Source organism: Phocoena phocoena, chromosome 6, assembly GCF_963924675.1.
Source record: "Phocoena phocoena chromosome 6, mPhoPho1.1, whole genome shotgun sequence".
Classification (NCBI taxonomy): domain Eukaryota; kingdom Metazoa; phylum Chordata; class Mammalia; order Artiodactyla; family Phocoenidae; genus Phocoena; species Phocoena phocoena.
This window is the reverse complement of record NC_089224.1, coordinates 27769433-27795258: the sequence shown is the minus strand read 5'-3', so window position 1 is coordinate 27795258 and position 25826 is coordinate 27769433. Positions and strand designations below refer to the sequence as shown.

At 37.4% G+C, this 25826-nt stretch overlaps 1 protein-coding gene across 1 annotated transcript; it reads right to left on the bottom strand.

Moving 5' to 3' along the window:
- Nucleotides 1-824: 824 nt before the first annotated feature.
- Nucleotides 825-22094, bottom strand: ZNF510 (zinc finger protein 510). The gene is made up of 6 exons (XM_065878748.1): nucleotides 22025-22094; nucleotides 21147-21205; nucleotides 4946-5072; nucleotides 4573-4668; nucleotides 924-2551; nucleotides 825-842 (listed from the first exon to the last, which is right to left on the bottom strand). The coding sequence occupies exons 1-6, from the start codon at nucleotides 22092-22094 to the stop codon at nucleotides 825-827; spliced, it is 1998 nt and encodes a 665-aa protein (XP_065734820.1).
- Between the last annotated feature and the right edge of the window lie 3732 nt (nucleotides 22095-25826).

Sequence of the window (25826 nt, the reverse complement as noted above, 5' to 3'; positions counted from 1 at the left end):
TTCCAGTCAGTCTTACCAGAGAATAGTCTCTTACCATGTGAATCTAGTTGAACAACCCAGACGTTGTGCTCAGCAGCTGTGATTTTCCCCCCACAGTTCACAGTGCCAAACAGGGTTCCTTTTATAAGCCTATAGTTTTACAACAGGCATGTCAGATAGCTAGGTACAGTAAGAACCCAAGAGTCAATGAAAACGCACCAAGTTTCATCAGAGGGAATACTGGCTAGAGTTGAGAACATCTTTGTGTTCTGCCCAGTGACAGGAGCAGCCACATTAGTTTTGTGGTCTGCATAATGGCACTGAGGTTGAACAGTCACAGTGTCCAAGAGGTTTCAACTAGCAAAACCATCAGTGAAACAGGCCCAATTAGAGTACTTATGAGTTGAGGGTCCTACTGAGCCAGCAGCTTTGCTTAAGGCAGGAAAGTGGGGGATACATTTCCTCTCTAAGGGATAGTTGCTACTATTCCATGTATGACTGAGATACTGCTGGGATCAGGGAAGTCAGAACTAGGTGTGGCATACAACATGAGCATTCTCAGTCTACTAGACAGTCACAAAGCCCCAGTTAGATGAAAGGGAGATAGGGAAATTTAGTTTAGCTATAAAATTCTTACTAATGAGATTACCAGTGCATGTGATATGAGTTATCTAACAAGGCATGACTCTATCCAACAGGGTTTCCAGAGCACCTTGAAAGAAATCCTGTGTGAATTCTCTGATACACTCTCGGAGTTGCCTTTTGGGCAAAATTCTTCCTATATTCAGACTTATATGGTTTTTCTCCTTGTGACTTTTCTGATGTCAAATAGGTTGGTCTCTTAGTCAGAAGAATTTTCCACAGTTATTATATCAATTTGGTTTTTGCCCTCCCTGAATTCTCTGGTATACACTTAGGGTTGACTTCTTATGCAATATTCCATATTCATTACATTCATAAGATTTCTCCCCACTGTGAGCTCTCTGATGTATTCTAAGGTTTGATTTCTGACCAAAAGTTTTCCCACATTTATTACACTGAAAGGGTTTCTCCCCTGTATGAATTCTCTGATGATCACTAAGGATTGCCTTCCGGACAAATTTTTTCCCACATTCATTACATTTAAATGGTTTCTCCCCAGTGTGAATTCTCTGATGAACTCTGAGGGTTGATGTCCGGGCGAAAGTTTTCCCACACTCATTACATTTAAATGGTTTCTCTCCTGTGTGTGTTTTCTGATGCTGAATGAGATGGTCTTTTCGCCAGAAGGATTTTTCACATTCTTTACAGTGATAAGTTTTCTCACCACTGTGAATTCTCTGATGTATTCTGAGGTTTGACTTCTGGCCAAAACTTTTTCCACATTCGTTACACTGAAAGGATTTCTCCCCTGTGTGAATTCTGTGATGATCTTTGAGGGTTGACCTTTGAACAAAAGTTTTCCCACAATCACAACATTCATAGGGTTTCTCTCCTGTGTGAATTCTCTGATGTCCCCTGAGGGTTGACTTCTGGACAAATGTTTTCCCACAGTCATTACATTTATAGGGTTTCTCTGCTGTGTGAATTCTCTGATGTGTACTGAGGTGTGACTTCTGGGAGAAAGTTTTTCCACATTCATTACATTCAAATGGTTTCTCTCCTGTGTGAGTTCTCTGATGTTGAATGAGATGTCCTTTTTGACAGAAGGATTTCCCACATTCATTACATTTATAGGGTTTTACTTCATAGTGAGTTCTCTGGCATACTTTGTGGGCTTTCTGGTAAGACTTCCTATTTTCATGACATTCAAAGTGTTTATCTCCAGTTTGTGTTCTGTCATTACATACCAATGGATTCTCTTCTGTGAGAGTTCTCTGAGGTTGAGTAAGGTATGACTTCCTGCTGAAATTATTCCCACTTGTAATACATTCACAATGTTTCACAGTCATGTTAAATTTATTGTATTCCTTGATAGCTGACTTCTCACAGAAGGATTTCCCACACTGGTTAAGATAAGTGTGTTTCTCCCCTGTCCCAGTTCTTTCGTGGTCAAAGAGAGTTATCTTGTCATAGTTTTTCCTAAACTCTTCATCTTTACAGGATTGTTGTCCTGTATGAGTACTCTTATGTTTAACACAGGCAGCCTCAACATAGAAGGCTTTTCCAATCCCATTAAATTCAAAAGCTTGCTTTAACGTTTGAGACTTCTGATGTTCAGGAAGATTTTCCTTATAACTGAGGGTTTCCTGATTTTTATTATATTCATAAAATTTCTCTCCAGTATGAGTTCTTTCAAGCTTAATTTTGAAAGGCAAATTTTCACATACATTATAACAATCTGTTTTTTTTGTTGAGTAGGTTCTACTATTAATGATAAATTGAGAAATACTTTGCGAATTCACTCCGCATGAGTCACATTTACAGGACATTTTTGATGAAGAAACAGGAACTATGTGCAGATTAAATGGTTTTCTCAAAACTTCTTCCTCCTCTCTAGGCAACTGTTTATTATTTATAGATGTTACTTGCTGCAGGTGTTTGTCTTTGATTTTTTTGTTTCTCTTGATTAGATTTTCATCTCTGTAGTCTTCTAAAACAGAAAAATTGAAAACACTTTGAATCTTACTATTCTTATGGATGGGGCTTATAAACATACAGCCTTTGTTGCATTTCATTTTTTGGTTTCTCAAGATTAATTTGTGGGTTTGTGTGTATGAGAGAGAGACACCCTCCTTTAAAAAATAATATTGACACAGTGAAAATTAGAGAGGAAACTGGTTATAAATACATTATCTGTAGTTGGATTGTGATAAATTGGATTTTCCTACCTGGGCAGAGAAGGGAGAGAAATTAAGACTTTTATGGGAATGATTTTAGGGAGCAGGAAAACCAGATAATTAATACAACATGAGGGGTTATAAACTTAAGTAGAGTAACAAGAAAATTAGGAGATAATAAGCATTGATAGGCTAGGTCCAACAGGAGAATGGTTTGGTTTGAGGAAGTAAATTACAGTAGAGGTCCAACATTATCTAGGCTCTACTGGTAGAATCCTCAAGAGTCTTCATACTTCAATTTGATATCATTCCTTATTTCCATTCAGTCTTTCAAAATCAAATTAAATTGATAGCACCAACCTCCTCATGATTAAATGAAGAGGTTTATAGCTCAGGATAAAACCCATCTTGCAGCTGTGAGTCATAGAAATACAAACAAGTATAAGACTGATAAAAGGAAAATCAATTCTTGTAATTAAATTAGATTCACTGCTCAATTCTGGCTGTGATACCTTTGACTTATATCATCTAACAAAAGTGCAGATAAGCGAACCTGATCACTTCATTCTAAATTTCCACATTTCAGTTTGATATGAGGGGTGCAATTTTAAATGAGGTATCATGGAAGACCTTACTGCAAAGATCCAAATTCCTTATGCATTCTAGATGCCCATCCTTTCTGGCTTATATGAACTGTGAATACTATTTTACTTTTGGTTCATCTTGTAACTTTCTGTTAAGCATGAAACATAATTTATATTTGCATAAAACTTATATGTGCAATTTAACAGTATAGAGTGAACACTCATCGAATTAGAAACCATGTCAAGAAACAGAACATAAATGGCTCTGCAAAAATCCCTGCCTGGTAACAACTTCCTCATGCTTAAGAGTTCATCACTCTCCTGATATTTACCTCCTTGATTTTCTTTGCAGTTTTACCACCTATATATTAATTCCTAAAAATGTAATTGAGTTTTGCTTGTTTCTGACATTTACATAAATGTAACCATACATGCATATTTATATTTTTTGTTTAATATTATGTTTGCAATCATTGTATAAGATTTCATATAGCTGTATAATTCTCCCTTAAGAAATACTATTCCTTTATTCTGTTGCTGATGAGCCCAATTTTGGCAAAAATAACCAATATTGCCATAAATATTGTTTTATTCATTCTAGAGAATACAATCATGCCTTTTTATAGGGTATACAGTTGGGAAAATGATTACTTGGTTACAGGTATGTAAAACTTTAACTATTTGATAACATCTTCCTGATTTCATAGTGGTTTTATCAGTTTACATTTTCAGTCAATAAATAAGGGTCTTTAATATTTTACATCTTCCCCATGACTTGCCATTGCCAGATTTGTTCATCTCATTTCATGCTATACATATTACTTACCTCACCTTATACTCTATTTTGCATTCTGTGAAAAGTAATGAGATTGAACACATTTTCAAAGATTTAACAGCTGTTTGAAAGCTCCTATATATAAAGTCTTTCACCTAAACTGAGTTGCTATGCTTTCCTATTTAGACTTACAGAAGTTTTTACATTTTCAGGATGCTTATCCTTTCTAGGTTACTTGTATTGTATATCTATTCTGCTACTCTGTGGCCTGTCTCTTCATCCTTTTAATGGTATCATTTATGAACAAAATTCTCAATTTTAATGTAGTCAAGTTTATTAATCATTCTCTTTTGACTGGTGTTTTTTGTGCCTTTGGGACTTATAAGAAGTCTTGAAATATGAAGGTGTTCACTGCAAAACTGACCTTCTGGAGTCTAACTACCCCACAGAATTCTATTAGTGCTCAGTAACTCACCTTTATGGCTCTGGTTTGAGAATTCTTCCTCTAAGAACCAAGGCTCTTCTCCTTGCTCCAATTTGAAGATCACCTCTGGTTTGAAAATGCAGTTCCCTGTAAACAGGCAACAACTGAGTACTTAGGCCAGATGATGAGCTTTTTAGTCTCCAGAAGTGGAAAAAGCTTCAGGAACAGCATCCTGAAGGCCCTCAGCTAAATTTATCATTGGCAGTTGGCAACGGCAGTCAAACACTTTCTATTCCTCAGTAGGGCTTGGTCACATAAAAAGCCTAAATGACATTAAAATCTAAAGTATTCATGTGTACTGATGCATAAAAAGAAAATGCCTTCTGTATGGAGTTATGAGGGTAAGTTATGCTTATATGCTCACCCACTGAGACTAGGTTGTTGTAGTTCTCCAGCATCACATCTCTGTAGAGGGTTTTCTGAATAGGACCCATTTGCTGCCACTCCTCCTGGGTGAGTTCGACAGTTACGTCCTTGAATGACACTGATGCCTGCAAGAGTACATTTCTGTTTAATCTGGGTTTAGAATTAGATGACATAGGAAATACGCATGAAAACAGTTCTTATGTTTACCATAAAGAGCTGAAACAAATGAATATAAAGGATGCCTATCTTGGATCTAATTTTAGCTTATACTTTGGAGGTACTCAATTAGTAAAAACATTAATAACTTAATTTGTATGTATTTATGAGTTATATACTTGTACTCTCAATAAGTATATTAGTAAAACTTTTGTCTTTTTAATTTATTTTTTAGCAAAAAAATATAAATACACTTCCTACAATTTTCATCTCACTCTACTACCCTGGGCATGCTCCAGTGAAGCAGTCAGCAAATTATGACCTGTGGCCAAATCCAGCTTGCCACTTTTTAAAATAAAAGTTTTATTGGGACACAGCAACCCCCCTACCCCCAATAATTTTGTATTGTCTATGGTTGCTTTTATGCAAAAACAAGCAGACCCTAGCAGTTTTATCAGAGACTTTATGACTACCAAAACTGAAAATATTTACTACCTGACACATTACAGAAAAAATTTGCCAACCTCTGGACTAACGAATACAATTAAAGGAAAGACTGACAGCATAAAAATAACAAAGAAAACACAATTTATAGAGGCAGATGTAAGAAGATTGAAAGGAAAAGGATGCAAAAAATATATACATAATCACTAACCGAAAGAAAATTGATATGGTTATATTAACATGAAAAGCAGTAGACCTGAATGTAAGAAAGTATGAAATATACACATATATACACATATATATACATACACATATATATAATGATATAATGATTCTTTTAACAGAAGATGTAACATAGATTGATATGCTTCCAAATACAGCATATCAACACAGCTTCCAAATACAGTCAATTCTCATTATTCAGATTTCTGTATTTGCAAATTCACCTACTCACTAAAATTTACTTTTAACTTCCAAATCAGTACTTGTGATTTTGCATTCATTTGCACACATTCACAGAATGATAAAAAATTTGCCCAATACACGTTTTCCCAGCTGAATCTGAACAAGATAATGCCTTGCCTTTTTGTTTCAGCTGTTGTACAGTAATCATATCCTTTTTGTGGTCTATTTAGCACTTTTTTTCATTTTTGTGCTATTTCTTGGTGGTTTCACATTTTAGAATGGCCCCATTGTGTAGTACAGAAGTGCTATCTAGGAACTTCCCTGGTGGCACAGTGGTTAAGAATCTGCCTGCCAATGCAGGGGACACGGGTTTGAGCCCTGGTCCGGGACGATCCCACATGCCATGGAGCAACTAAGCCCATGCGCCACAACTACTGAGTCTGCGCTCTAGAGCCCGTGAGCCACAACTACTAAGCCCGCGTGCTGCAACTAATGAAGCCCATGTGCCTAGAGCTCATCCTCTGCACAAGAGAAGCCACCCCAATGAGAAGCCTGTGCACTGCAATGAAGAGCAGCCCCTGCTTGCTGCAACTAGAGAAAGCCCGCTCACAGCAACAAAGACCCAATGCAGCCAGAAATAAATAAAAATAAATTTATAAAATTCCATATTTAAAAAAAAAAAGAAAAAGAAGTGCTATCTAGTGTCCCTAAGTGCAAAAAAGTTGTGATATGCCTTATGCAGAAAACAAGCATGTTTAATAGGCTGTGTTCAAGCATTAATTACAGTGCTGTTGGCTGTTAGTTCATGTTCATGAATCAACAATATTACTAAATAAGATGTTCTTAAACAGAAACACACATAACCAGGTTACAAATTGATTGGCTAACCAAAACGTTGTGACCAGGGGCTTGCAGGAACCTAATCCTGTATTTCCCCTGGGAGCAATGATTCAGTATTTGCTAATGCAGTGTTCATGGCCACTTTACAGAACATAACTACAGAGAACAATGAGTATTACTGTATATTGTATATATATAAACAATAGTTGAGAGAAATTAGATATACAGACACACAATTATAATTAGTGTTTTTAATACAACTCTCTCAGTAACTCACAGGACAAGCAGACTGAAAAACCAATAGAGATTTAGAATAGGGGTCAGAAAATTATGGGCCAAAGACCAAATCTGGCACACTACCTGTTTTTTTGAAAATAAAATTTTATTAGAACACAGCTCATGTTCATTTGTTTATGTATTATTTATGGCTGCTATAAGACTAAAACTGTAGATTTTAGTAGTTCCAAGAGAGACCATATCTCCCACAAAGCCTACTATCTGACATTTACCAAAAAAGTTTGCTGACCACTGAGACAGAAGACTGAAATGATGTAATTACCCAACTTGACTAACTGAAATATAAAGCATAATCTGATCATAACATAAATTATTTTCTGCTACACTTTGCATATTATAAAACAAAAACAGTAAGTCTCGCCAAATTAGAAAAACTTACAATCATACAGTGTGGCTTCAGATTTTAGCTCAAAGATGTAGAAAGCTGAAAAGAGCAATACTAACATCTTACAAGAACAAAGCTTGGTGAACTGAAAATTAATGTATTTTTGAACTTATTAGAGAAATGAAATTGCATGGCAAACAATCTGAAATCAGGAGAGATAGGTACCTATAGGGAGAATCAGGACCCATTCATTTGCTTACTGAACCATATGCTAAACTCCATATAAGAAGATAGGAAGCTTAAGCTATAAAAACCACATGTATGCAAATGTGAAGAGTGTGAAGTCCCTAGGGAGATGGTATGTGTCACAGACATAGGGTAATTTCTACCTTCTTTGTGAGATTTTCTCAAGGAAGCCAATCTGTCATAGAGAGGATTGGGGGAGAATTCAGAAGAAGCCCCTTTCTGTCCCATGTGGTGATGGCTAGTGTAGAGGAAGAACAGTCCGTGCTTAAATCCACTCAGACTCATGCATATCTCCACTAAAGAATACTTTCATGCATATCTCCACTAAAGAATACTTAATCTGTAAGGGGAAAGTCATCAGAACACATAATGTGATTGGTGGGATCTCACTGCAGTAGGAAGAGAGCAGTAGCAGACACTACCAAAAATGCTGCCTAGACCTATCTGTCCTATCTCTTCTAAGTAATAAAATGCTGAGACCCAAGTTCTCAGTACCTAAGACTGAGGTTCAATTAGAAGATAAACCCCATTCCCAGAGAACTGGCATTATTTGGCCTGTCCGGTGGTTTCCTAGACCACCCCTCTTCATTTGATATGACTCAAAGCTGTAAATAACATTTTCCCTGGGGATAAGACATTACTTTTTAAAAAAAATCATGGGATATTGTTTACCATCATGGCTACTTGACTACTACAGGCAGTTTTTAACAGCTAAGGGAAACAACAGTATTACTAAAAAGCTTAAAGGGAAAAGCTGGAGAATGAGATATCCAGAAGGGGCTTTGAAAAGCTCAGGTATATTCCTGATGATCTAAAAGGTGACACACAATCCCTGGGCTGAGTTCACATTCAGGAAAGACCTGAGAAGGTGCTAAACCCTTGCCTCTCACTAACCTTGAGGCTCTAATGAAAAAAAAGTGAAGGCTAATGTGGAGTAATAAAATGCTGGGCTAATTGTTGAAGGCATGCCCCAACATACACACAGAGTAACTTAGCAAATATTGGGAGCCTTATTGGTTACACGTATTTAAGGAAATCATTGTCCAATTACTAGCTGGCTATTTAATTAATGGAGCAGTGACTTCAGTTGGCCACACAGGACAAAGAATACAGATTCTACAGAATTAGTTCAAAAGAGTCACTAGACAAATACATAACAACAGCTGCAGTTGTTGAGATTCTGCTTACACATTACACATATTTTAAATGTCCAGTTTTCAAAAAAAATTTGAGACGTAAACAGATGAGAAACTATTACTCATATATAGGAAAACAAACAGACTACATATGAAACAGTGTAAAATCTGTCTCTGAGTAAGTCCAGACATTGGACTTACTAGGCCAAGACTTTTCATCAGCTGTTTTAAATATATACCAAGTACTAAAGGAAACCACATCAAAAGAACAAAAGAAAAGTATGGAAACAATGCCTCATCAAATAAAGAATATCAATAAAGAGACAGAAAGTATACATATATTGAAAAAGCAAACTCAAATTCTGGAGTAGAAAGTACAATAATTGAAGTGAATAAGTCCCTAGAGGGCTCAAGAGTGGAATAGGCAGAAAAATCAGCCAATTTGAATATAAATCTATTGAGATGACCCAACCTGAGAATATACAGTAAAAATAATGAAGGAAAATGAACAAAAAGTCTCAGTGATTTGTGGGTCACAATCAAACATAGCAACATTCACATACCAGAAGTAGGAGAGAAGAGAGGAAAAAGGGCCGAAAAACAAAGAATAAAACTTGAAAGCAGCAAGCGAGAGGTGACTCATTGCCTCCAAAGGGTCTCAAATAAGATTAATAGCTGATTTCTCATTAGAAACCAGGGAAATCATTAGGCAGTTGCATGACATATTTAAAGTACCAAAGGGAAAGACTGTCAGCCAAGACTTGAATATTTGGCAAAACCATCCTGCAAAAACGAAGAAGAAATTATGACACTCCTAGGTAAATAAGGATTGGGAAAATGTCATTAGTATACCTGCTGTATAAGAAATATTAATAAGGGAGTCATTCAGGCTATAATGAGAGTACACTGGACAATAACTCAAAAATCCATATGAAGAAATAAAGAAAACTATGTAGGTAAAAGTAACTACACAGGTAAAAATATAAAAGACACTATAAATGTATTTTTTTGTATTTATTTTTCTCCTGTATGATTTCAAGACCACTACATGAGGCAGTAATTAGAAATTGCTACTAGAATACACACATGTATAAAGTTGTTAATTTAGGTGACAATAACAGCATAAAGGAGTGAGGAGGGTGTGAAGCTATAGAAGAGCAAAGTTTTAGTATACTATTGAAATTAAGTTTGTATTCATCTGAACAATACTGTTATAGTTGTTAATTGTAATCAACAAGGTAACCACTAATAACTGGGAAAAAATGTAGTAAAGGCACAACAAGGTAACTGAAATGGTATACTAGGAAATATTGACTTAACACAAAAGAAAGCAAAAATTGTGAAGTAGAAAAACAAAATGGACATACTCAGAGCAAATGTCTAAATAGAAGACAAATGCTTCTTACATTAAATGTTAATGGTTAAATATTTGAATTAAAAGGCAGAGACTTACAGAATGGATTGAAAAAATATGATCCAATTATATTCTGTCTACAAGTAACACTTCACATTCAAAGACACAACAGTTTGAAAGTAAAAGACTAACACAAGATATATCATGTAAACAGTAACCAAAATAGACCTGGATTGCCTATACTAGGATTAGACAAAACAGACTTTAACTCATTATTGACTGGGGGATTTTTGCAAAAACTAATGCCTGTGGCTGGCGATTTTTATTTCGGCTGGCCAAAAATTAATTCTGTTATTTCACTGACACTTTGCAGGTTATTACATTTAATAGTTACACCTGACACACCTGTAAAGTCTTCTAATTTTTGTGAAATGTTGTCTTCAGTCCTCTCTTCTGTAGAAGCAAAGGAGCAAGTTCCAGCACCCTGAGTTTCATTTTCACTTTCCATATCAGAATCAATGATTCTGTTGGTCTAATATTCAAATCATCTGAATCAGAACTATATTCTGAAGAACTATCATCTTCTGAGAGACTAGTATATATGTCGCTTGGACAATCAGAGAAAGTATCTGCATAAAATTCACCAAAAAATTCTTCTTCACTCAAAATTTCATGATGTGTCATTTTTGAAAATTTTACATTTATAATATACACAAGGTTGGAACAAAAAAGCTAACGGAGCAAAATGTGAATGATAATGACAATCATAAGTTGTATAATGAACTCTTGATCAATTTTAAGGTCTAACAACTTCACACAGTGATGTTAATTTTATCACTCTCTACAAACATATTGATCCGTCTCCAGTCAATAATGTTTGGGTAACAAAAGACTAAGTATTAATATATCTCTGGTCAATAATGTGTTAAGACAAAAAAAAAGAGAGAGAGAGAGAGAGAAAGAACATTTTACAATGGTAAAAGGGTCAATAAATCAAGAAAACAAAACAGTTATAAACATACATGTACCTAACAACAGAACTTCCGTTGGCAAAAACTGACAGAACTGACAAGATAAACTATTCAACAATAATAGTTGGAGATTTTATTCCCCACTTTCATAATGGATTGAACTACTAGACAAAAGATCAATATTGGAAGAACACACTTGAACAAAGCTGTGAACTGTAGATCACAGATATCTACAGAAACACTCAGGCCAACACAAGAAGCATACACGTTCTTCAGTAAACATGGAACATTCTCTGGTATAGACCATATGTTAGGCCATGAAACAAGTCTCAATATATTTTAAAGGTTAAAATCATACGAAGTACCTTCTATGACCAAAATATAATGAAACCAGAAATCAGTAAGGAAAGGAAAACTGGAAAATTCAAAAATATGTGGAAATAAAACTACACACTCTTTAAAAATCCAAAAGATCAAAGAATAAATCAAAGGGAATCGAAGGGAAGTTAGAAAGTATTTTGAGATAACAAAACAAAAACACAACATACAAAAACTTATGAGATGCAACTAAAACAGTGCTTAGAGGGATATTTACAGCTATAACACCTACATTAAAAAAAGATCTCAAATCAATGACCTAACTGTATATCCTAAGGAACTAGAAAAATAAATGTGAACTAAACCCAAAACTAGCAGAAGGACGGAAATAATGAAGATTAAAGCAGAGAAAAACCAAATAAAGAATAAAAAACAATATAATCAACTGAATGTTGGTTCATTGAAAAGATCAACAGAATCAATGAACCTTTAGGCAGACTAACGAAGAAAAAAGAAGACTCTAATTTACTAAAATTGGTAATGAAAATGGGGCCATTATTACCGACTTTACAGAAATAAAAATGACTATTAGAGAGCACTATAAACAACTGTACACCAACAAACTAGATAACCTAGATGAAAAGGACAAATTCTTAGAAACATACAAACTATGAAAACTGAGTCAAACAGAAATGGAAAATCTGAAGAGTTCCATGTAAGGAGACTGAATTAGTAGTTAAAAACCTCCCAACAAAGAAAAGCTTAGGACCAGTTGGATTCACTGGTGAATTTTACCAAACATTTAAGAAGAATGAACACAAACCCTTTTCTAACTCACTCCAAAATAGAAGAGGGAACACTTCCTAACTCATTCTATGAGTTACTTTTAACCAAAGTCAGACAAAGAAATCACAAGACTAAAGATCAATATTCCTTAGAAATATAGATGCAAATCTCCTCAGCAAAATACAAGCAAACCAAACCTAGCAGTATATTAAAATGATTATACACCATGACCAAGTAGGATTTATCCCAGGAATGTAAGAGTGGCTCACCAAAGGAAAATCAATCAATGTAACAGCACAGTAATAGAATGAAGGAAATAAACCACATGATCATCTCAATTGATGCAGAGAAAGTATTTGACAAAATCCAACACGAATGATAAAAACACTCAACAAACTAGGAATAAAAGAGAACTTCCTCAACACAATAAAAAGCACTTTTGACAAATCCCAGCTAATGCCATACACAATGCTAAAATAAATGACAGGAAGTTTTCCTCCAAAGTTCAGGAATAAGACAAGGATGTCCACTGTAACCAATTCTATCACTGTACTGGAAGTTCTAGCCAGAGCAAATGAGCAAGAAAAAAAGATAAAAGTGGAAAGGAAAAAAGTAAAACCACCTCTAGTCAGACTACATAATCTAATATATAAATATATATAATACATAAACACTAAATCTACAAAAAGTTATTGCTAATAAACAAACTCAGCAAATTTTCAGGATTCAAGATCAACACACAAACATTTGTATTTCTAAACACTAGCAATGAGCAATAAAAAAATTAAGAAAACAATTCCATTTAGAATAGAATAAAAAGTAAATACTAAGCATAAATTTAAACAAGAAGGTGCATGATACATGAAAGGGATTGTACTTCAGACCCAGGTGTGAGACATCCCAGGAATGCAAGATTGGTTAAACACTGATAATTCAATCAGTATAATCTGCCCCTTTAACAGAATAAAGAAATAAAATTATACTGTTATCTCACCAGGTGCACAAAAAGCATTTGACCAAATTTAATACCTCTGTGTAATAAAAATTCTCAGCAAACTAAAAACAGAGAGAGCTTCCTCATTCTAATGAAGGGCATGTACAAAAACTCTAAAGTTAAAACCACACTCAGTGGTGAAACATTAAGTATTTTCCCCCTCATGTGAGGTAGAAGAAAAAGATTTCTATTATCATCATTTGTATTCAACATGGTACTAGAAGAATAAAAAGAAATTAAAGACATAAAGATTGAAAAGTAAGAAGTAAAATTTTCTTTATTTGAAAAAGACATGATGTGCATTTAAAATCCAAAAGAATCTACCAAAATAAGCTATTAGAATAAGCGAATTTAACAAAATAGCTAGATATAAGATCAATATTTAAAAATCCATTGTATTTTGATAAATCAACAACTAAAAATGAAATTTAAAAATATTTACAGGGCTTCCCTGGTGGCACAGTGGTTGAGAGTCCGCCTGCCGATGCAGGGGACACGGGTTTGTGCCCTCATTCGGGAAGATCCCACATGCCGCGGAGCAGCTGGGCCCATGAGCCATGGCTGCTGAGCCTGCCCGTCCGGAGCTTGTGCTCCGCAACGGGAGAGGCCACAACAGTGAGAGGCCCGCGTACCCCAAAAACGAAAAAGAAAAAATTTACAATATCAAAATAGATCAAATACATAGGAGTAAATCTAATGAAATGTCAGACTTCACCTCTACTCTTACAAAACCCCAGCAGGGGCTTCCCTAGTGGTGCAGTGGTTGAGAGTCCACCTGCCGATGCAGGGGACACGGGTTCGTGCCCCGGTCTGGGAAGATCCCATGTGTCGCAGAGTGGCTGGGCCCATGAGCCATGGCCGCTGAGCCTGCACGTCTGGAGCTGTGCTCCGCAACGGGAGAGGCCACAGCAGTGAGAGGCCCGCGTACCGCAAAACAAAACAAAACGAAACAAAAAAAACAGCAGGATTTTCAGTGGAAACGAAATTTCTATGAAAACACATAGGATCAAAATTAGCCAATAAAGGGCTTCCCTGGTGGCGCAGTGGTTGAGAGTCCGCCTGCCGATGCAGGGGACACGGGTTCGTGCCTCGGTCCGGGAAGATCCCACATGCCGCGGAGCGGCTGGGCCCGTGAGCCATGGCCGCTGAGCCTGCGCGTCCGGAGCCTGTGCTCCGCAACGGGAGAGGCCACAACAGTGAGAGGCCCGCGTAACGCATTAAAAAAAAAAAAAAAAAAAAAAAAAAAAAAAAAATTAGCCAATAAGTTTTTTTTTTTTTTTTTTTTTTTTTTTTGCGGTACGCGGGCCTCTCACTATTGTGGCCTCTCCCGCTGCGGAGCACAGGCTCCGGACGCTCAGGCTCAGCGGCCATGGCTCACGGGCCTAGCCACTCCGCAGCATATGGGATCTTCCCGGACCGGGGCACGAACCCGTGTCCCCTGCATCGGCAGGCGGACTCTCAACCACTGTGCCACCAGGGAAGCCCCGCCAATAAGTTTTTTAAGAAGTAAAACTTTAAGGCCTACCCGATTTCATGACTTACTGAAATACAACAGTAATTATGACAGTGAAGTACTAGTAAAAAGAGAAATAACTGGATCAAAGGAAGAGAATACAGTCTAGATATAGACCACTTGACTGGTTCACTTGATTAAACAACAGAGGCCCTGCTGCAATTCAGTGGACAGAGGATGGTCTTTTCAACAAATGGTGCTAGGGCAACTGGATATCCATATGGAAATATGAACCTTGACACTTACCTTGTGCCATACACAAAAGTAATTCCAGGTGAATCAAGCTCAAATAATCAAGCATCCACTAACAACACAGGAGAATATCTTCATGATCTCAGAGTAGGGAAAGATCTTTCAAACATGACACACAAAGAATTACCATTAAAGAAACACTGATACTGAGCTTTATTAAATTTCATAACTTAGTTCATCAAAAGACACTAGAAATAGTCAAGTCACAGAATGCAAAAACATTAGTAATACGTACATCTGGCAAATGACCTGTATTGATAATGTAGACATAACTCCTACTAATCAATAAAAGCAAATAATTAAATTAAAATAGAGAACTGAACAGTTACTTTACATAAAAGATATCTACATGGCCAAAACACAAATAATGGTGCTCAATGCTAGTATTTATCACAGAAAGCAAATTATAAATTTCAATGAGAGACCACTACACATGGCTAGAATCAAAAAGGCTAACAATAGTGAGAATTTGGTACAGATAGAAGTATAAATTGGTTCAACCACTTTAGAAAGCTACTTGTATAACCAAGAGAAATGAAGATATGCCAAGAGACACAAAGGAATGTTCACAGAAGCTTTATTCATAATAGTCCCAAACTGGAAAAAACACAAATGAAAAACCAACAAGAGAATGAGCATACCATCATACATTCATATAATGGAATGCTGCTCAGCAATAAAAAGTATTAAAATACATAGCAACATTGATGATCTAAAAATATGTACAGAGAAAAAAGCCAGACCGCCCCTTCCCCTGAAAAAGTTCATGCATTGGTATGGTGCCATTTATATGGTGTTGAAAATGAATTTATACTTTTTTTCCTGGTAAGTGAGGTTAGATTAGTGGTTACCTCTGCAGAAGAGGGCAGTTATTATTAACTGAAAATTGGAAGGAAGGAAAGAAACTTCAGGGATGATGGAAATGTTTTCTCTCTTAATCTGGGTGGTAAATTATATGTATATACATATGTAAAAATCCACTCAGTTCACAATTAGAGTGTACTTTACTAGTATTAAAACTGTACCTCAGTTAAATAAATAAGTAAAAAATTTTTAAAGATTAAAAAAAATTTTATAGTTGATAATTAGGGAAGGTTTATTACATTATCCCTTTGTATCTTTCTATATTTTAACAATTTCTCAAAATGCCACTAGTAAAAATGAAAGAACTTGGTCAACTCTGGACAAAAAGTGTCCAAAGACAAATAGTGAAATAGGGAAAAATATCTGTCACATATGTCAGAATAAAAGGATAAATTCTTTAATAATTAAAAAATTCTTTAATAATTAAGAAGCCTTTAAAATTAGCAAAAAAGAAGACTGATTCACAAAAAAGAAATATAAATGACTTTAAAAATATATGAAATTATGCAAAATCTCAGCTCTCATACACTTCTACAACAGGGATCACCATTCTGCCCTCCTATCAGAAAAACTCTGGAGTCACCTGGACTCTTACTTTACCCCTTTCATGTCTTTCCCATTCTGCTAGTACTTCCACATTAAAAACAAAATTGCTTTTATTACATGAATTTCTTCCCCATATCATATGCTAGAACTCATGACGACATCAGACCCTTAAGGATGTAATCGAAGGACTTCTAGTGTTAGGGGCTTTAGTCCAACTCAAAATTCATACATTGAAGTCCTAACCCCCAGCACCTCACAATGTAACTGTATTTGAAGATAGGATTTATTTTATATATAATGAGGTCATTAGGGTAGGCCCTAATCCAATTTGATTAGTGTCCTTATAAGAGGAGGAAATTTGGACACAGATATGTACAGAGGGAAGATTATGTGAAAACAGCTATCTATAAGCCAAGGAAAGAGGCCTGGAACTGATTCTTCCCTCACAGCTCTCAGAAGGAACCAAGCCTGTCTTTACCCTGATCTCAGACTTTCAGCCTTGAGACCATGAGAAAATAAATTTCTGTTGTTTAAACCATCCAGTCTGTGGTACTTTATCATGGCAGCCATAACAAACTAATACACCTAGTCTGGTCCCAAGATTTCTCCATCTCTCTTAGTGTTCCCTGAGAGGAAGTCCAAAGTGTAATAGGCAAGGATTCTTACTGGACCTTGTATCCCTTGTTTAGTCCACTTGATGTTATTCTTTCAAGATGCAGTAACCCGCTCATACTCTGCAACAAAATTCCACCCATTCTTCAGGACTGACACAATTCTTTTCAACTTCCACCTTTGATCAACTGAGCCTATACCACCAGGCTGTCCTTTCTTTGACAAACTTCAAATCCTGATACTCACTGAATTCAAGTGATCAATCAATCAACTAATTCCTTTAATCCTGACTTTGTTTCCCATGTATGAGGAAGAAATCGTCACATTATTCCCAGTATCTCCTGTGTATTACCTCCTTCAAGGAGACTGTATTTGTCCACAAGAAGTTTAGTCCTTCTTATAAGCGTGAAAAGAATCCAGAGGCGATATGATCTTAAAGGTTAAGAGGCTAAATGACAACATATTAGAGGAAGCACAATATAGAGGGAAAGTCAGAAAAACTTCCTTTTGGAAAGCCTTTCATTCAGAAGAACAGGCCTATTTGTCACAAGCAGAACAAATGTGCACAGGTTTGTAAAAGAGAAGATAATAACGGAATGGGCTCTATCTTGTAAGAAATGAAGTGGTGGTCTGAGAAGAATATAAATCCATATTCTCTTGGTGGCCCAGTTCCATATACATAGGGGATGATCTTTTATTTGGAACAGAGTTTAATGAGCAATCTCAACTAGGAAAGCTGAAAGCCTACGAAGATGAACCCATGGTGGTTCCAGATCTTGGAGCTAATGGTCTAACCAGACAGACAAACACATATCAGGTAATTTCCACTGATGTATGAAATGCAGATAGGTGAAAGACAGAGGGCTATGCAGATTCAGAAGAGGACTGGAAATTAGCCCAGAGGGACACAAAGGGAAAAAAAAGAGCATTGTTTCCTGGATGAGGCAACCAAAGCTGACTCATGACAGGTCAAAAGCAAAGAGCCAGACCGCCCATCCATTAAAATGGCTACTATGAGAAAAACAGAAAATAGCAAGTGTTGACAAGGATCTGGAGAAACTGAAATCCTTGTGCCCTATTGGTGAAAATGTAAAATGGTGCAGCCACTGTTGAAAACAGTATGGCAGTTCCTTGAAAAATTAAACATAGAATTGTCACATGATCCAGCAAATATCCACAAGAATTAAAGGCAGAGTCTTGAAGAGATATTTGTACACCTATGTTCATAGTAGCATTATTCACAATAGCCAAAAGGTGGAAGCAACCTAAGTGTCCATCACAGGATGAATGGATAAACAAAATGTGGTATATTCATACAATGCAGTATTATTCAGCCTTAAAAAGGAAGGAAATTCTGATACATGATTCAATATGGATGAACTTTGAGGACTTTATACTAAGTGAAATAAGACAGTCACAAAAAGACAAAAACTATATGATTCCACCTATTTGAGCAGTGAAATTCATAGAAACAGAATGGTGGTTGCCATGAGCCGAAGAGAGGGAGGAGTGGGGAGATGCTGTTTAATGGATATAGAGCTTTAGTTTTGCAAGATGAAAAGAGTTCTGGAGATTGGTTTCACAACAGTATAAATGTACTTAACACTACTGAACTGTACACTTAAAAAATGGCTATGATGGTAAATTTTATGCTGTCTATATTTTACAATTAAAAATAAAATGAAAAAGAAAGTAAAGAGCCAGGTGACTCAGTTGCACTGGCTGCCATAATGAAATACCACAGACTGGATGCCTTAAACAACAGTAATTTATTTCCTCACAGTTCTAGAGGCTGGAAGCCCAAGATTAGGGTATCAGCATGGCTGGGTTCTGGTGAGGTTCTCTTCCTGGCTTACAGGTGTCACCTTCTCAAGGTGTCCTCATACGGCCTTTCCTCAGTGCCTGTGTTTCTGAAGTCTCTCTCTTTGCCTCTTCCTATAAGGCCACCAATCCTATTGAATTAGGATTCCCACACATAACAACTTCATTTAACCTTCATTACCTCCTAAAAACCCTATCTCCAAATACCATCACGTTGGGGGTTAGGGCTTCAACATAGGAATTTCGGGGGGACCCAAATCAGTCCACAACACCAGGTGAATGAAATGAAGACTTGGTCAATCCAGAGAAGACAATGAGAATGGGATATGAGGCAAGAGTCAGGAACAGTAGGATGTGTTTAAGAAACTAAATGAGGTTTGGTTTTGCTTTAAAGTTATATACTGAATTTTTTAATGTCATATTTCCCACTAGGTTGTAAATACTATTAAGAAAGAAAAGTATCTGTATTATTTAAGTTGTAACTAGAGCACGTGTCACCTCCTTGCAACATCTTGGCTACTCAATAAATAGCTGTCAAGAAAGTCAGAGCAGCAATAAAGTAAAAACACAAAATGAAATCTGTAATTCTCCAAAGCCTGAATGTTATTCTGAGAAATTGTGAATTTTATTGTTTAGGGATGAGAGGCCACTGAGGTGATATACAAATGCATGATACATTACCTCATTAGCATTTAGATGAACTACCCATGTGGAAGATGTGCCTGAGTAGGTGAAGAAAGAGGTGGGACAGATCAGTAAAGAAGTTATTCCACCAGTTCAGTTGAGAGGAGGAATAAAGTAGAGGAACATGTTTAAAATACATTAAATTGAACCATATAAAATTGCTGTTATCTCTGATCTACATAAATAGGAAAAGTACCCAGACGTGATATTGGCCAGATGTGGCAGGAGTTAAGAGAGTGAGAGAGAGAGCAACGGGAGTCAAGCATGCATTCCATTTTTTGTGGCTTGGGTGCCTGGCTGAATGGGGTGATACCATCTATAGGGAAAGATGAGGAGGATTAGTTTGGGAAGGGCTGTGAATGTTGACTTTTACTTTGAATCAGTTGAGCTGTAGATACTTTTAGATACCTACAGAGAAATGTTGAGTCAACTATGTCCTGTACGGTAGCCACATATGACTATTTTAAACTTAAAAATTCAGTCCCTCAGCCACTCTAGCCACATTTCAACTGCTCAAGAGGCACATATGGCTACCGGTCACCATTTTGGAAATGCAGATATAGACCATTTCCATCATCACAAAAAGTGCCGTTGGTCAGGGTGGGCTGCAGAGCCTCATTTGGGAGACCAGCAAATACATCATTGTTAAAACCAGAAATGGGATGAAATGAGTCAAGAAGAATAGTTAGAAGAATAGTGAGAAGGAATAGAAACTTGTGGAGGAGACATGTGAAAGGGCAGGAGAAGGAAGATGACTCCATGAAAGAAACAAGAGGCAGGACAGTGGCAGAGGAGGGTGTCACACATACTAATGCAGGAGACCTTCCAGAGACACAGAGAGGGGGGAGTCAGGCACTGAGACAGGTCTAGTGAGGTAAGGACTACACAAGACCCATTAGATTTGACTGTAATTAGGTCACTGGTAAGTGCAGGTCACAGGCATATGAAGAGAGACACCAAGGCTTCATGCAGTGGAATGAAGTATGAATGGAAAGTGTGGTAACATTTGCCAAAGAACAGTACTTTAAACTGTCTGCTAAACAACTTGTTTATGACAGGTACTTGAGAGGAATATTTATGGAGAGCTATTTTTATGGACATGAACGTACAGCCATTCATACTGACCTCTAAGTTAGTCTAAGAATTATCCCTGGATCCAACAGGATAACTAAACTTCTGTTTTACTTATCCAAACACCTGTTTTAACAAAAGCCCTGCTTTGGCAATATGCCCTTTATTTTCAGTGGAATTCTTTTCAGGGTTGTCATTGGAAAGATCTGCACTATCACCTACATGAAGACCAACAAAGACATTTCTCCTGACTTTGACGACTTTAAATTCCATGAGGAATGTCTGGTTTAAGCTTCTCATCAACATAATTCTTCAAACAAATATCGTCTGTCTAACTCTCTGCCACGGCTATCAGAAAGGTCAGAAGAAATTTGCAGCTGCACTTTGGAAAATCTGTAATATCAGAGGACCTTTATCTATCCACATGACAACTCTGCTGTGCTATTCATCTGCTTTTCTATTATCTTCCTTGAATAATTCTGATCCGTTTCTATATCTACTTTGCCATGTTAATTAACCATCTATATAATCCATTATAAAAAAAGGTGTTAATGAACAACTCACCTGAGATATGTTCATTTTCTGCTGCTCCTGAGAGAATGCAGAGAACTGTGAAGAATAAGCTGGGTGTAAAGAAAAGAGGGATGGAGTCAGGAAAGGTCTGGTGAGCTTCTGTATTCACTAGCCTAATCTCATCACACCAGTTGGGAAAAAAGTCTCTCTATGGAAAAATGTTCTGTTGATCCTTGAGGAGCAGGAAGCACCACATAGAGACAGCACTCCCTGAATATGTACATCTCTGATATGATCATATGGATATAACCCTGCTGTTTTTCACTGGGTGATGTAAATTATTTTCCTATTGATTTAAAAAAATGTATGTCCTCCCTGACTAATTCACAAAAAACTAAAACAGAGGATTAATATTAATATCCTATTATTTACACCTTGAGTTAGAAAATCAACAGAAAACTCTGAACAAAAAGATAATGACAAAATATTTTTAAACCTTTTTGCTCTGATTTGTTGCAATTTCTCAAAAAGACTTTTGATAAGACACTTTTAGTGACTTACCTGTGACAGAATGAACAGTGCTGTGTTTTGAACAGCACTGTGCCTTGCTCCGAGCTCTGTCCTGGGTGACCAGGGGACATACATCTCAAGTTCAGTATTTTGTTTTAAGGTTTTAAGAGTCAAAAGTAGAAATCTTTTCCTATATTATCATTTTGTGATTCTATATGTTCAGCATAAAGGAAGCCACAGCCTACCTCTAGATGCCATGTGTAATGAACATGGCGTGACAGTGGCTCAGAATCTGAAAGAATGAGAGCATGAAGAAAGTGGGGGGTTATTTAAGGACTGAAGACAGAACTTCCTTGACTCTGGCTGTGGCTTTACCTGTGCAGTATATCAGTCACCCATCCCTTTCCACCCCTGCTCACCACCTTCTGCAAGCTGATCCACAGTTTCCACGGTCACACAGTCTGTGATGGATTCTGGATGTGGTGACATCACCAAGTCTGGCTCTCTCTAGGCAAGGTGATTAAGATCTAGTTCTTAATCACCTTGGAGCGAATCACAACCTGCTCCTTTCTGGGTTCTTCTGCATCTGTTCCGAAGCTCTGATGAGGGTGGTTCCTCTGAGATGGGACTCTTGTCCCCGCCTTTCTGCCACAAAAGAGCTGCTTTGTTCCAGAGATGCTGAGACTTAGGCCTAGGAAACAAATGCATTTTAGTTGAAACTTTCATATAGAGCAGTGTTTCTCAACTTCAGCACTAATGATATTGTGGGCTGGATAACTCTTTGTCATGGGGGTGAGGGGTGCTGCCCTGTGCATTGTAGGATGTCAAGCAGCATTTCTGGCTTCTACCCACCAGGTGCCAGTAGCACTTCTCCCAGTTGTGACAACCAGAAATGTCTCTGGACATTTCCAAAGGTCCTCTGGGGAGCAAAATCACCCTGGTTGGGAACCACCGGTGCAGGGCCTTAAACTTGCTTCTCCTGGAATTCATTAGAACTCTTTTATCCATTATGGTAGCCACTAGCCACATCCCACTATCAAGCACTTGAAATGTGGCTCCTGCCACATGTTGAAGTAACATTTTTGATATATTGAGACAGACACAATATGTTCTTACAATTAATTTCACTTGTTTCTTTTTAGTTTTTAGCGTGGCTATTAGAACATTTAAAATTACATACGTGGCACACCTTCTCTTTCTATTGGACAGCATTGCACTAGAACATCAGACTGTGCTTTCTGAGGACAGAAACAGCCTGGACAGTGCAGAAGTTTCCAGGAGCCTTAGTCTTAACCCAGAGGCTCATGGAAACATTCCACAAATCCTAGAGTAAACACACCTGTCACAGAGTGAGATTCAGTTCACACTGACTTTACAATCACAGTCCTGGGGATTTGGGGACAAGTCACTCTGCTAGTGCTGTGATAGCTGCAACACTGGGTTTTGGGTAGGCAGGATATTAGAAACAGCTTTAATTTGGGAGGAAAGTATACCTTTTTTTACATCCTAGCTTCCTCACCTTTGTGACCTTGGGTCTGTTATTTCACTTCTCTGAGACCATTTTCTTCTTTTTTTTAATGATGGAATTATACCTTTATTATAAATAGGGTGGCTGTGAGGATTAAAATCTAAATGAAAAGAACAAAGTGTCTGGGGTTCCCTGGTGGCGCAGTGGTTGAGAGTCCGCCTGCCGATGCAGGGGACACGGGTTCGTGCCCCGGTCCAGGAGGATCCCACATGCCGTGGAGCGGCTGCGCCCGTGAGCCATGGCCGCTGAGCCTGTGCGTCCGGAGCCTGTGGTCCGCAACGGGAGAGGCCACAACAGTGAGAGACCCGCGTACCACAAAAAAAAAAAAAAAAAAAAAAAAAAAAAAAAGAACAAAGTGTCTCCTAACTATGATGCGAGCCAACATTATATGTTGGCTTATTAACTACTACTTATTAGTGCTTATTGCCTAGCACTTGGCTGAATGCTTTACCGGTGAAGACTTATCTCTCTGAACAACGCCACGAAACAGTTATTAATAACCTTATTTTTAGGTGAGAAACCTGACTTATGCCCAAGTAACAGAGAAGGAATTTACTCGATCTGTTTGGCTCCTAAGCTCGGGAGCTCAACTCAGACCCACCGCCCGCGCGCGCTTCGTGGCAGGTTCACGGTTAATATTATAAACGTGCATTGCCCTTCCACTGCTGGCAAGGGACTTTCCCAGGTCCGGCTGCGGTCAGCTCCCACACCCGTGCCGCACCGAGCATTTCTGCCCAGCACTCAGCGCCACCTACGGCCCCGGAGCCCGCCCCCATTCACCTTTCCCAGGTTTACCCACTGGCCGGGCACGGAGACAGGCGGTGGGAGTCCCACGTTGGGGCAGGAGGGGTTTCCGGGACTTGCCGTTCCTTGACCCGGGACACAAGCCTACCCTTCCAAGCTGGATGTCCGGGCCTAAAACGTCCTCGCCTCAGGCGCAAAGCCTCCGCGCCCACCCGTCGGGAAAGGGCGGAAGTAGAAGAATTGGGTTACCTCACCAGCGCGGAGCAAAGCCCAGGACATCCGTTCCCAGAATGCTGCGCGATAACCGGAAACGTTCAAGACTACGTTTCCCATAAACGCTACAATCACTCGCAAATTTGGGGTGTGTGTGTGTGTGTGTGTGTGTGTGTGTGTTTGTAGAGGGGGTGGGAGTTAGGGAGCAATAAGATATTGTTAACTGTCTGTACTGATGAATGACGCTCAAATTCTACCAAAGCCCCAGAGGTTATGTGTTAAACTCTGATAGTACAGCAAATCCAGTGTGTGGTCCTTGATCAGTGATCCTCTTTGGAGAAAACAGGCTGTTTGGGAACAACTGTGGAAATTTTTATATGGACAGGATGTTGGAAACATTAAGGGAAGTTATCATTACCTTTGTTAATTGTTATAATATTGGGATTATGTAAGTTTACTATTTTTTAGAAATGCATGTTAAAGTACTTAGCATTGTATTATATATTTGTAATAAAAATAACTAGAAAAGGCAAATATAGTAAAATGTTGAGAATGTCTACCTCTCGAAACAAGCAGTGGAACACTATTCTGAGGGGTTTTGGGCAGGAGGCAGCATAGAAACAGGACATCACTGGCTAGGAGGTTGGTGATTTTCGTATAAGGCAGGTCCTATTTTCTAGGTTAAAGTTAATCTAGTTAAAGCTGAGTTGGAGGATTGTGATTGATGTATGTTAAATTTCCCCGACTGTGATATGTGTTCCATAAGTGCAGCCCAACTTAGGTTTAGATTTGCAATGTGGGCCCCCATTTTGTGGGTCCTGATAGACAATTAACTTTATCATATAAACAGCTTTTGTAAATAAACTGTAAAATGTAACAAATGCTGGAAAATGGAGACTATGATTAACATAAAAGAATAGGATCTGTAATCCTCTGAGTTTATTTCTGAGGAAAAAAGAAAAAGCAATAACTGAAAGTACACATAACTCAAATAAGGAAATGATTATCATGCAAATTATGCATCTTCTAGGGATGAACTTGCTTAAAATTTGTGTGCACACTTCTGAAATTAGAACCAAATTAGAAACCTCTGCTTATACTTGTATATAAATACACACACGCACACTTTTCTTGGTTGATATTTTGTAACACTGATTATATGGCAATGATAAAATGTGGTTAAGTTTTGATTAGCAAGAAAAAAGGATTAATGTTATCAGTAAGTGCAATTTTGTGAATCAAGTTATAAAACTTTAATCTGTTGACACTTCAGAAGCTTTAATAAGTAGTATTTTCCTAGATGAAAATAATAAAATTAAAGTTCCAATCAGAATTCTAAAAAAGTTTTTTATGTGTGTTTTTCTCTTTGACATTTGTATTTTTTGTTTGTTAAACCTAAAGGAAAAATTATGACTTTCATCACAATAAAAATATTTAGTAATGATTAGAAAATAATTGAAAATGCATAACAATGTGTCCATATTAACATGTATGATACTGCTAAAATATTTAACAACTGATCCTTGTGCAATAAAAGTTCAGGTCCAGGAAGAAAAGAAAGTGAGAACATATTGTGTATCAGAGCTGGTTTCAATAGTGGAAAAAGGACATTCAGTAACCTCGTTAGAACAATGAGGTAGGTGCCAGAACAAAGTAAGTCCATATCCATGGCATTCATATTACAATAAATAACTTTCATAGGGATTCAAGCTATAAGCACTTAAAAGACAATTTTA

Bases quoted from the DNA above. Each gene is read 5' to 3' on its own strand.
- ZNF510 (XM_065878748.1), bottom strand. From the start codon at position 22,094: ATGTCACCACATCCAGAATCCATCACAGACTGTGTGACCGTGGAAACT. The intron at 5,073-21,146 runs GTGAGTTGTTCA...GTACTCTTGCAG, and splicing joins AGAAAATGAACATATCTCAG to GCATCAGTGTCATTCAAGGA. The intron at 2,552-4,572 runs GTGAGTTACTGA...TTTCTGTTTTAG, and splicing joins CTCAAACCAGAGCCATAAAG to AAGACTACAGAGATGAAAAT.